General features: G+C 41.7%; 1 protein-coding gene across 1 annotated transcript in view; it reads right to left on the bottom strand.

Moving 5' to 3' along the window:
• The window catches only part of Adam9 (ADAM metallopeptidase domain 9), a 69,513-nt gene that overhangs the window by 4,579 nt on the left and 51,748 nt on the right, over nucleotides 1-13,186 (bottom strand). Inside the window, exons 17-20 of the mRNA XM_021657377.2 lie at nucleotides 9,839-9,919; nucleotides 9,193-9,298; nucleotides 3,310-3,451; nucleotides 1,544-1,763 (exon numbers count right to left, since the gene is read on the bottom strand). Coding sequence (XP_021513052.1) covers nucleotides 1,544-1,763; nucleotides 3,310-3,451; nucleotides 9,193-9,298; nucleotides 9,839-9,919 — 549 coding nt within the window. The remainder of the gene's footprint in view (nucleotides 1-1,543; nucleotides 1,764-3,309; nucleotides 3,452-9,192; nucleotides 9,299-9,838; nucleotides 9,920-13,186) is intronic.

Genomic DNA, 13,186 nt, shown 5'->3' on the forward strand with positions numbered 1-13,186 from the left:
TCTTTTAATTTTTTTATATTTATGTATTTCACTTTATAAGTATGACTATTTTGCATGCACGAATAGACGAATGGATGAAGAGTATGTCTTGACTTAATGTGAAGCCCACAGGCCCATGTCTAGCTGGTAGCACTATTTGGGGACGTGGTAGGAATCTTGCCAAATCACTGGAAGCAGAATCGTGGATTCATACCTTACTCTAGCCCTTTGCTGCTGCTTCTCTCCACTCAGAAACAATGGAAGCAAACAACCAGGGACTGAAACCTGGGACCACAGGACAGAGATCAGTCTTTTCCCTTAACTTATTTTGCTGAGATATTTTGTCAGCGTAATGAGAGGAAACTAACACAAAGATGAAGAATATACCTTCATCAGACCATTATACAGCTTTAAAAAGAGGAGGCTCTTGCAAACACCACAAACCTGGTTGAATGCCAACTATGTTACGCTGAACAAAATAAGTCATTCACAAAAGGTCAAATACTGTGTGATCCCACTCATGTGAAATACATAGTCAAAAATCATAAAAGTGTAACAGTGAGTGGCAGGTGCCGAGCTGGTAGGAAAAGGGAATTAGTGGCTGAGAGTGACAGTGTCACCCAGCTGGAGAGCTGCTGTACAACAATATGGATCTATTACCATTACTGGATCATGAGCATAAAAATGAAGATGGGGGCTGCAGACATGGCTCAGAGGTTAAGAGTACTTGATGCTCTTGTACTGATTTTGGTCCCAAGCACCCATATGGCAAATTATAACCATTCCTAACTCCAGTTCCAGATCCAGGGGATCTGATCCCCTCTTCTGACCTCTGCAGGCACCAGGCACATGCATGGAACACATACAGGCAGGCAAAACACTCAAACACATAAAATAAAGCTAATTTTTTTTTAAATCAAACAAATGCTATGTAGCGTACCAACAGGGTAAACGAATAAGGTACACCCATGTGCAACACCTGATGAAGTACAAGGTGAAGTACAGCAGACTTGTGTGTAAATGCCAGAGCATTCTTGAAGTCCAAAGGAGGGTGAAATTTGTATCACAGCTTGCTTATCAGCAGACATACGCCCCTTCCTAACACTCTACAATACTAGCAGACATGGTGATGAGGGGTCTCTTGCGGAAATGATGAGGCCCACCTACGAGCTCAGCACCGCGTCTTTGATAGCACATCTCAGGGACGCCAGGTGCTGAAACCAGAAAGTACCGGCAGAGAGAAAAGCACCAGACCCAGGCGCTCAGTCCTCATTTTGAGGCAAAACACTCTGAGAACTTGAGGCCTTTTCTCACATCCTCTGAGCCAGGACTCTGCTTGTTCCTTTAATTTGAGCGCCATTGACAATATTCACCAATTCATAGGAGAGTTATCTATGTTGAAGCTACGTAACCATCTTTTAATCTTTCTTTTCATCTCTGAAGAGGAAACCTATGGCTGTGTGTATGCAAGGCCCTACCACAGAGACACCCTGCTAGTGCCCTTCTGTGTCTTCAATGTACCATGGTTGAACACAGGAGTAAAGACAGTTTTTATTAAACTTACAGCGTCTCTGGATGGGGCAACTGGAGAAACATGCTGAGGACCCCCGGGCTGTCTGGAGACACTGGGGGGCCCTGGCTGTCTGGAGATGCCTGGGGGCCCTGGCTGTCTGGAGATACCTGGGGGCCCGGGCTGTCTGGAGACACTCGGGGGCCCGGGCTGTCTGGAGACGCCTGGGGGCCCTGGCTGTCTGGAGACGTTTGTTTGATTTCTGCCATCTGATCTGAAAAACACGATTACTTGGGTTACTTCATGTTAAAACATTTATACAGGACACATTATATATAACTTCAATTTTCCTTAATGCAAAATAAAACTGTGGCTGGTGGTGGTGGTGACAACCAGAGGGGCAGCTGAGGTCTCCATATTTTTAACAGCACTCGCACAAATCTCGTCCTTGTGGGAACAGAAAGGATTCCTAACCCCATTTCAGAATTCAATAACCTGAAAATTCTAAGAAACTATGAAATATCAGATCAGTATTCCAACTTTTCTCCTCAATTTTTCTTAAAATCAAAGAAAACTGAAAGCAAATTCTGAGGCTGCATCCACATCAGAAGCAAGCACTCTAGAACTCAGGAAGCTCAGTGGCTAGAACCACAGCAGCTCAGCCCTAGGGGGCCAGCGGGCTGGCCGGGCAGACTGCCCTCACTATGAAACTAAGGCACACATACAGAGTCTGCAGGGACTGGCCAGTCAGAACTGTGATGGCCATGGAGAAGGAGGAGTGGAGAGGGAGAGGAGGAAGGCGAAGGGAAGGGCAGAAGACTTTCAACTCTGAAGCTATCAGCACACACCATTAAAGCATAACACAGTAAGGGACAAACAGGGTCCTAAAGTCTGTGCAGACATCTGGAATCATTATCACAGCTATAATAGAACCATATGACTGCCCTGGACTTTGCTGATATTTCCCCATTTAATCTTTAAAACTCCTATAAGATAGGCAATGTTATTATTCTCATTTTATAGGAAGTAAGCCTAGGGTCAAAGAGTTATGTCAATTTCAGTCTAAACTACCGACAAAGAACGTGAACTCAGATCTGGTTATAATGCCCTTTATGCTAAGTACTGATTTGATACATCGGAAGTGACTTTTGACATGAATTTTTATGAAAGTTCAAACTAACTAAAAGGTATCAGGTGTCTAAACTATAAACACCTTTCCCAACAAAACTTATTTCTTAAAATCTGGTTTCAAAGCTGAGATTTCAAACTTCCTATGTAAGAACTGATGCATTAAAGGAAGACATGGAAGTTTCCCAACACTTGTCTTACCTTTATCCCACATTTTAATAATCTCTAGTTAGAAAATCTATATAAAATGTCAAGCCCTAAATTCTACTTGTAATAATCAGAAATCAGTGTAAGGCAAAATGAGCCCTAAGGTCCACCACAGCTCTTCCCTGCCTGCCCTAAGAGGTGGCTTGGCCACCATGCTCTCTTCTTTATTTTTTTTATTTCTGTATGTGTGTGCATGACAGAGAGAGAGAGAGAGAATAAGTAATAAGGTTTCACTAAGTTTTCCAGACCAGCCTTGAGCTCAAAATCCTCCTGCCTCAGCCTCCCAAGTGTTTATATCACAAGCCTATGCCATCATGGCTGGTTGGCCACCACCTTTCGCCCCTGTTCATCACATCCAAAAAAAAAAAAACAAAAACAAAACTGTAAGCTATCACAGAACCCTATTTTTAAAAGATTGTCAACTTCTAAGAGAGCTCATTAATAATTAAAGTACTTAATATAAGTTAGAAAGAAAAGCTAAGTACTCAAATGTTTGCGATCTCTTCTTTCTGAAGTAGGTTTTCCGCAGTTCATCTCTCCTGATGAAGAGGAAAATGGCAACCGCAACAAGGGGAACGATTACGAAGAAGAACACCAGAAGTCCGTCTCTCAGTGCCGTGCTCTTTGCTGGAAATATAAAATTGACACTCATGGTCAATTACATTAGATGCCAATGCTCTCTACATAAACCAGGTAATTGTACGTGTTTCACGTTAGCAGTTTTCTTATTCCATCTTCTAGAGTTTCCTCATGCAAATATAAGGAAGAACAAAATACATCTCTTGGTAGTCCTTTGTTACATAAGCAGCAGCATCCTATCAACAAACACTCCTGACACATGACTTTGTTCACCTGTTCCTGTCTTTCTGCTCCATCAAGAGCCTTCCTATGGGTTCTAGTATGTGCTGTTGTTTATTCAACATCTTGGTAATGAAGAAATGTTAACTTACTTCCTTCACAGGCCAGAGAATATGGACTCCAATGTGACTACAGAATAGTTTTCCCAAGAGATTTGTCCTATGTCAAGGAAATGCATGCATCCTTTCTTAGATGTGTTATAACGCTGTCTTCTACAGTGATAGTTAAAATTTGGTACACTCCCAAGTGATACATAAAAATTCTCCATAGCCTAACCTACAAGGCCAAAATTCTGGCATTCTTCACAACATAGAAGGTAAAAAAATGGTATTGCATATGATTTTAAATTACATTTTTATTCTATTAGTTGAGCCTTTTCCATGCTTTATACTGAATATTTGGTTTGCTTCTTTCCTATTTTTTTCAAGCTTGCTATAAATATATCAGAGATTTAGCTTTATCTACAATGACATGGAAATATGCTGCCCATCTTTGTCGTTTGCCTGTGGCATTACAGATCATAACTGTAAATGACAAGATAAGACTGACAAACCTTTAGACAAATCAAGAGAAAAAAAAATCAATAAAATTTTAGTTGAAAGGGAAATATTACAACAGACACCACTGAAATCCATAAGAGCATTAGAGAAGTTTTTACAAGTCCAATTATAAGGAAAATCTACAAGAAATTGTCAGGTGTTTATAGACACATATCTCCTCTCCAAATTAAAACAAGAGGATCTAACAAGTCAACACAAACATTGAATCTAAAGCTGTAACAAAAAGTCTTCCAACAATGAAATAAATAGGAATAGGCAGATTCACAGCCTGAAGAAAGAAAAAACTCAACATATCACTCATGAAAAAAACACTGGATAAATTTTGTGTGGAAGAACAACATATTAATAATATAATAAATGATATATGGACCACAATAGCACATTAAAGGAGAAAACCAGAAAGCACTTCCTCTAAAGTCAGCAACATGACAAAGGTACTCACTCACCCTTCAGCCTTCTTATTCATTATGGTACTGGAAATTTTTGCCAGAGAAACAGAAATGAAAAATACTAAGAGGAATGAAGAAGCTCAGCTATTCCTATTTGCTATATGATTATCCACACTACAAACTTCCAACGATGCCACCATACCATCTTAGAACTGATTTTTCCTTGTTGTTGTTGTTATTGTTTTGTTTTGTTTTTTTGAGACAGAGCTTCTATGCGTAGCCTTGGCTATCCTGGACACACTTTGTAGAGTTGGCTGCCCTAGAACTCAGAGATCCTCCTGTTTCTACCTCCTGAGTGCAGGGATTACAGGTGTGTGCCACTGCACCCTGTGGTTTGTTTGTTTGTTTTAGAATTTTTTAAACAATTTTTAAAATTTAGCTGCACCATTAGATAATTGCATTTAAAATTCAATACATGAGAAAATCTACAAAGAAATTAAAAATCAATACACCAAAGTCAGAGCTTTTTAAAACATTAATAATGAGATCAATATAATTAATGGGAGAAATTATTCCATTCATGGAAACCCCAAAAACAAAACAAACAAACAAACAACAATAAAAACCAAGGCATGAAATTACTCAAGGAGGTAAAAGACTTCTGCAAAGAAAAGGTCAAAACTAAAGAAACTGAAAGAGATACCACCTCCCAACCCCTAATCACGCACTGTTAAAATAACCCAGCACCAAAGCCATCTGGAGGCGCAGTCTCAGTGCTACCCTACACAGAAACAGAGAAACATCTGAAAACTCACGTACACATAGTAGGCCTCAAACAGACAGGACAGCTCTAAGAGAAAAGAGCAATGCTGCAAGATTCACAGTACTTAATTTTAAAATGCCCAGAGTGACAAAAACTCCTTCAATGCTGGCAGTACAATGGGCACATCAACTAACAGGGATCCAAGAAATAAACCCAGAGAGAGCTGACCGGATCTTGATGCAGGAAACAGAAACTTGTGTTAGAGAAAAGACAGCCGCTTCAGTAAACAGCATGGAAAAGCAGGTGTTTGCATGCATAAAGACTAAAACTATATCCTGTCTCCTGACTCTACAAGTCAACTCACAAACTATCACAGACCTTCATGTACAGCCTGGCTCTTTGATGTTACTGGAGGAAGCACACAGGAAGCACTTCAAGATGCTATCATAGAGACGTCCTAATGAGGAATCCATAACTCAGGAAATAAAAGTAAGAACTAATCAGTAGGAATTACTTCAAACTAGGAAGTCTTTACATAACACAGTGGATATGCAAATTATAGGATGCATGACAGGAGACTGACATCCACGATACAGGAAGAACTCAAACACTTAAACAAAAAACAGCAATCCCATCCATAAATGAGCAAATTAGCAAAATACTTTTTCAAGAGTCACTGGGGAAATACAAACTAAAACTACCCTAAGATTCTACCTTACCCTAGTCATAATGACAATTAAGAAACAAGAAATGATGAATGCTACTGAGGATGAAAAGGACAGGAGAAGAACAATATACACTGTTGGTGGAAATCTTTTTTTAAAAGCTGAAAATTAGAATAAACAGATAATCAAGTTGTACTCCTCTTAAGGATACAGCCAAAAGAACCAGCGTCATAACAGAGATACGTGTAAATCCATGCTTATCGTGACGTTATTCACAAGGTCCAAAACAGGCTCCCCAAAATGGCAGGGCCACTGACAATGTCCTAACTGACAGTCTGGGCTCAGCTCAGAGTTCTGACTAGGTAAACAGAAGGATTGCTACTGAGTGAAAAGACACTCAGGCAAGCATTCCTCAGTATCCAATGAAATGGTTTCTGTTTGTCAGGAAAAGCCATTATTTCCCCTGCCTTCCCCTACAGTCAACAAGGTCCAGCAAAGGGTATACAGGACCCCATTAATACAGCCTGCAGCAAATCAGTCCCCACACTAACTCCCTGACTGTTCTGCCCCACCTCCAGCTACTCTAGCTCCCAGGCTATTCTGGCCCACAACTGCTCACACACCTGACACTACTTGTCCCATTAAAACTGGCCAGGCTTTTCCCGTCACGTTGTTGTCCTCTGCCCTCAAAAACAGCCCTGACGTTTGGTCCCCAATAAACCTTTCTTCTTCCCACACAGCAGTCGGGCTCGTCGGGCTCAGTGGCTTCACCGTGCCTCTGCTTACACCAAGGTATAGACCAACTTCAATGCCCATCAGTGGATGAATAATTTTAACTGGGTAAATACACACAATGGAGTATTTGTATTATTATGGTATTATTCCACCATAAAGAAAAATGAAACCGTGTCATTTGTAAGAAAATAAAATTGGAGATCATTGCATTAATAAAATAAAAACAGAAAAACTAGCTTCAAATGTTTTATTTCATTCACTATGTTTCTTAAAAAGATGATGTTTTCAGAGTGGATGAAAACTAGTAAGTGGGAAAATGTAATAAAAAAGGGAAGAAGGGAAGAGTAGGAAAGGGTAATCAGAAACAAGGTATCAATGCAACCATGGATAGAAATGTCATGGTGAAACCAATAAATATTACAACCACTGTCTACTAACATGAAGAAGTAAGTCACTTCCTGTTAGCACAGTGGTGAGCATCCCTGCCTGTGCCCACAGGGGGAGCTACTTCTGTCAGAGAGGTGGATCATTGGGCAAAGGTACGTTTCCTGCCTCATCTGATGACCTGAGTTGGATTCCAGGTACCCACTCTGTGGGGAAACCTACTCACACAAGTTGTTTTCTGCCCTTCACACACACATTGTGGCACATTCCGCCACACAAACACAATTACACTGAACACTTTTTAATTTTAAGAAGGGGCCAGTGAGGCGAGTCAGCAGGTAAAGGAGCTTGATACCAAACCTGAAAACCTGAGCTCAGTCCCCAAGATGCACACACTGGAAAGAGAGTGTGGCCACGTGTGTGTTGTGCTTGTGTGTGTATGTACATGCACACCTGCATGCACAAAAAAACCTTTCAGTTTAAAGAATCTGTAAGCTACCAGGCAGTGGGGGCGCGCACCTTTAATCCCAGCACTCAGGAGGCAGAGCTAGGCAGATCTCGCAGTTTGAGGTCAGCCTGCTCCACAGAGCCAGTTCCAGGACAGCCAGAGCTCCACAGAGAAACCCTGTCTTGGAACACAAAAGAAAACAAAAAACCTATAAGCTGGGTGAGGTGGTACATGCCTGTAATCCCAGCACTCGGGAGGCAGAGACAAGCAGATGTCTGTGAGTTCAAGGGTAGCCTGGTTTTCAAAGCCAGTCTAAGACTGCCAAGGCTACACAGAGAAACCCTGCCTTAAAAACAAACAAACAACAGCAACAACAACAAAAATCTACATAAAACTTTAAAAATAAAATAGATATACCAAGCATATATTGACGAAGGATGTGTATTCATAATACACAAGGAACTGTTAAAATTGGAAAAGCAAAGATTTGATGAAAATATTAAACATTAAATAAGATGTGTTCCTGCAAATGACAAATATGCAGAGAAACGAGGTTCAGCATCAGCAATAAGTAGAAGAATGCAACATAAAGGCACAACTGAGCATCACTATGCATGTTGAGAATGGCTTAAGTGACAAACACTGGCCATGTTAGAGGCTGGACGCTCCACAGAGCCACAGGGGACACTTGGAACCACAGACAGACCTCAAGACCTACTGTGCATTAATTATCCATACACACCTGTGACAGTCTATATGCTGGCACAGTGAGAGCCTAACAGTAACTACTATTACAACATGTATGTACTGCGATAAATATTATATGAATATGGTTTTTCTCTTTCTAAAATATCTTACTGCCCTGTGCTCACCCCACCTTTGATGACAATGTATGAAATGATGCAATGTCCCTTTGCTGAGAGTGTGAGACTGACAGTGGCAAGCGTTCCGACAGGAGTCAGAACAGGATCAGCTACTGTGGGAGAGGCTGAGTAAATGAATTGCAGTGATGTTCCAAACAGCCATCGCTCACGAGCAGCTGAAACCACCACACATGGCGCCTACAATACCGCAATGCGGCAGCCACTTCAGGAAGATCTGGCAGTTTCTGGCGACACTAAACCATGAGCCAGTTATTCCACCGAGCATTTGCTGCAGAGGAGAAACGTCATCTTCTCAGCGGGAACTTATATTATACAGGAATAAAAACAAGATGTTTTTAAAAAGCAGTTACAGCGGCACATGGTTGTGAGGCAGTCCTGGGAGAACAGAGAGAGCACAGCAAGAGAGGCAAGGAGAGTGCCTTAATTTTAAGGCACCAGTGTTAGCTGCACGTGCTCAGCAGGAACCCAGGAGGTTAGAGAGCCAGAGGAGAGGCTAATCGAAGGACAGGCAAAACCCTTCAAGAAACGAGGCTAAAATGAACCCCAGAACTGTCTGCAGGTGGTGCAGGAGACACAGTGAGCAAAGTGTCAATGCACAGCTGGTATGGCAAGTGAAGAAAGGAAGGGGCTGCCTGACGCCCAGGGCAGCTGGAGGCCACACCGCACCCCGCCGTGTACTTGCCATTATATGTCGGGCCGCTGTCCACGCTTCCTCCATATCCTTTGGTGTCACAGTGTGGGGGAGCCCAGCCATTTTCACAGTGACAATTCTTATTGCTATTACATACCTTTAAGACAAGCAAAGTACCATGTTAACTGTGAGTATGCTCTGAATTACCTGCAGAATGGAAACTAAAAAGAACTAAATTCATACAAAACCATGTAACTCCTCCGTGTGTGTGTGTGTGTGTGTGTGTGTGTGTGTGTGTGTGTGCGCGCGCGCGCACGCAAGCGCGCACGCTCTCTCTCTCTCTCTCTCTCTCTCTCTCTCTCTCTCTCTCGCACGCAAGTATGTGTGTGTCTGTCTCCCTGTCTGTCTCTCATTCTGTCTCTCTCTAAATCTTTGAGACAGGATCTCAATGTGTAGCACTGGCTAGACTGGAACTCACTCTGTGGCCATGTACCACCACACCCAACAATTAAGAGTGTGAGTGTGTGTGTGTGTGTGTGTGTGTGTGTGTAGAGAGAGAGAGACAGAGAGAGAAATGAAACATTTGCTGACTTGAACAAATCCTTCCAGCACGTAAGAGATGCCTCATCTAATCAATCCTCCCTGGGCCCATCACCACGCACTGCCACTACGAACAGCTAAAGGGGACACTGCTTACCCCGTGGCCGTGGCATTTTTCCTGAATGTCACAGTCGTAATTCAGGACAGAAGCATTTACACACTGGAAATTCCTACAAATCTGAAAAAAAAGATAAACAAAAAATTGAGTGACATATAGAAAAACTGGACACATTAAAAATTCCAAGGAAAAAAAGATAAGCATCATGATTATTTCATTGAGGGATTATTTTTAATCTTATCACATTTTGATTTGGTATATGTGTGTGCACACACGTGTTCTGCCCCAGGGACAGAATTCTGGCCATTGGTGGTGAGAGCAGTCATCTCTACCTACTGACTCATCTTGCTTGCTAGACCCATCAAAACTCTCAAGGCATGATTAATGCCAATATTAAATTTTTTTAATATAGAAAATGAGCAACATTAACTAAATAACATAAAATTAATGATTAAAAAGACAAAGATTATATGGAGGCCAAAAAAAAGATTAAACTATCATCTATCTTTTGATATGAGTACAGAAATAAAGACCTTAGGAAAATATTCACAAAGGAATTTGCTCAAACAAAAAAACACACACATGCTGAATATGACAGTGGACATCTGTAATCCCAGCACTTGAGAAACTGAGGCAGGACAACCATGAATTTGAGACCAAAATAGGCTCTACAGTAAGACATTGTCTTAAAAAAAAAAGTGACATAAAATGAAACAGTTTCATTTTAAAAATAAATAAATAAATATTTTATTTTAAAATAAAAGCTAGCTTTTATTTTCCAATATCATGATTAGTAATAAAATGATAGAGGAATTTCTATGACAAATGAAAAACTAATCATTATAATTTTATAAGGTTCTAGTAATTCTAGTTTGTAACAGATAAAAAATGGATAAAAGCCCTAAATATTGAAATAGATTAAAAAAGAATTATCTCTGAAAATGTTATATTACATATTACAGTAAAATATCAAGCTACTTTTACCATTCTTAAAAAAATACACAGGGGGCTGGAGAGATGGCTCAGTGGTTAGGAGCACTGCTTGTTCGATTCCCAGCAGCCACACGACCATGTACAACTGTCAGCAGTTCCAAGCACAGGGGACCTGACACCCCCTTCTAGCCCTGCAGGCAGCAAGCATCCACGTCGTCACAGGCACACACACACATGTAGAACACCCATATATACAAAATAAAAGTCACTTATAAAAACGCACAGGTTTCCACACTGGACAGGAAGTGTTTGAGAAGGATGAACACAGGGGTCGCCCAAGGCTGCTCAGCCATGCTTTGCGTCCCACTGCACTCAGTTCAGGTCTTTGCTAAACTTTCTTATGATGCCTACAGCACTAAATTACACGGAAGGCTCGGGAAAGTGCACAGACTCACCAAACTTTCGCTTCAGAGGCATGGGATCTCTAAATACTATCCCCCCAACAATTTTCCACTCATTTTAAAATGGGAAATGCATTTATGTGATTAAAACTCCAAGAAGTACAGAAAATTCTACAGGACAGTCATCCCTAACCTCCGTCTCACCACCAAGTCTCACAGATAAGGATTTCTCGGTTTCCTTCTTAGTGGCAGTTTAGGCATGATCACAGAACTATGATGACACAGCTGGCATATTTACTTTAAGGAAGATCCCCAGTCCTGCAGAGAACTGTATTCTGGCAGATTGACTTTCTCATGGATGTATGGAACCAAACAGGAGTGAATACACCAGAAAACAGCTTGCCATAGGTGAGCAGACCTTAGGTTAAAATGTTTATAGTAAAACATCAATGACAGATCATTTCATTAGCAGACACATCAGACTGTGTTAGTACTCTTGCATTGCTGTGAACACACCTTGACCAAGGCAACGGATAAAAGAAAGAGTTCACTGGGCTTACAGTTTCAGAGAGTGAGTCATGACAGGGAGCATGGCAGCAGGGAGAGGGAGGAGAGAGGGAAGGAAAAAAGGAAGAAGGGAGGGAGGGACAGAGAGATACAGAGCAAGCAGAAACTGGGAGTGCTGTGACCTGGACCAGGTTGCTTTTCAGTGACAGGATCCTAAGGGGAAGGACCAGGAATGAGAAGATAAAGACACAAAGCTGGGACCAGAAAGTCTCACAAAAGCTGATGGCTTATGACAAGCAAGCTTATTAAGAAGTTCAGCATCTTATATACTGTTTTTAGGGGAGAAATGGGATAAAGTCATCAGAAAAGTATCATACAACAGGACGAATTCATCAGGAAGCTAATCAAACAGCACTGCACAAGGGGAACACAAGAAATCTCAAGTGTGTCAGAAACAAGCGCACAGCAGCCACTGGGCTGACAACTCGAGTCTCTTTAAAGGGAAAAGCCAAGTTCCCAGGAACCCAAACTTTAACTCTTTCAAGGCCCTGGCCCAGACGGGAACTTTCCAAGTCTGCCCCTTAGGCAAACACACAGAACTCAGTTCCTTTTGTCCTTTCATCGGGCCTGAGAACGCTGTGAATTGATCCAGATCTCAAAATTAGCATGGGTTTTTGAAACCCCAAGGCTCACCCCCAGTGACACACCTCCTTCAACAAGGCCACACCTCCTAATCCTTCCCAAACAGATCCACCAACTGAGGACCAAGCATTTAAATATATGAGCCTCTTGTTCAAACCACCATACTTAAATAACAGTTAATATTCTTTATATATAAGAAGACCTAAAACTTGGCAATTAAAAAAGACCAGACAGGAAACTATGAACACAGACTCTCAGGGAAAAAAGATGCATGCGCCTAATAAAGACGGAAAGATGCTCAATACAGACTTAAGGAAATGAAAGGTTTTCTTGGTCACTTCACAATGCAAAGAATTAAACAACTGATATGAGACTTCTGGGTAAAATGGTGGATTACAAGCCTCACCACTGGCACTGGGTAAAAGAGAACAGTGACAGGAATCCAAAGTAGGCGCTTGTCCTGTGAGAAGCAAGGTCTGTACATGAACTTCCCTCAGGGACGCCCTCTATAGGGACCCAGACAGGAAGCTGAGAAGCCCGGCTGGCAGCACCTGGATTCAGTAGCAAAACCAAGCTGCCTAGAGGAGGGAGCAAACGCCACACAGGAAGCACTGGCCTCACACCCGTGGGAAATGAAAAGCCACACTAGAGTAACTAAGCAGAGGGCGAGGGGCCGCCAAACACTGTGAGACTAACAAAATGGCAGGGATCAATACATGCCTCTCAATAACCCTGAATACTAATGATCCCAATTCGGCCAGCCAAAAGACATAGACTACTAGGTCATGAAGCATGAACCATCTATTTCCTGCTTCCCAGAAACAGATCACCAGACAGACAGACATCACTGTAAGGTAAAAGGAAGGAAAGAAGAATTCCAAGAAAATGGACCTAATGAACGTGT

The sequence above is a fragment of the Meriones unguiculatus genome, chromosome 4 (genome assembly GCF_030254825.1).
Source record: "Meriones unguiculatus strain TT.TT164.6M chromosome 4, Bangor_MerUng_6.1, whole genome shotgun sequence".
Taxonomy (NCBI): domain Eukaryota; kingdom Metazoa; phylum Chordata; class Mammalia; order Rodentia; family Muridae; genus Meriones; species Meriones unguiculatus.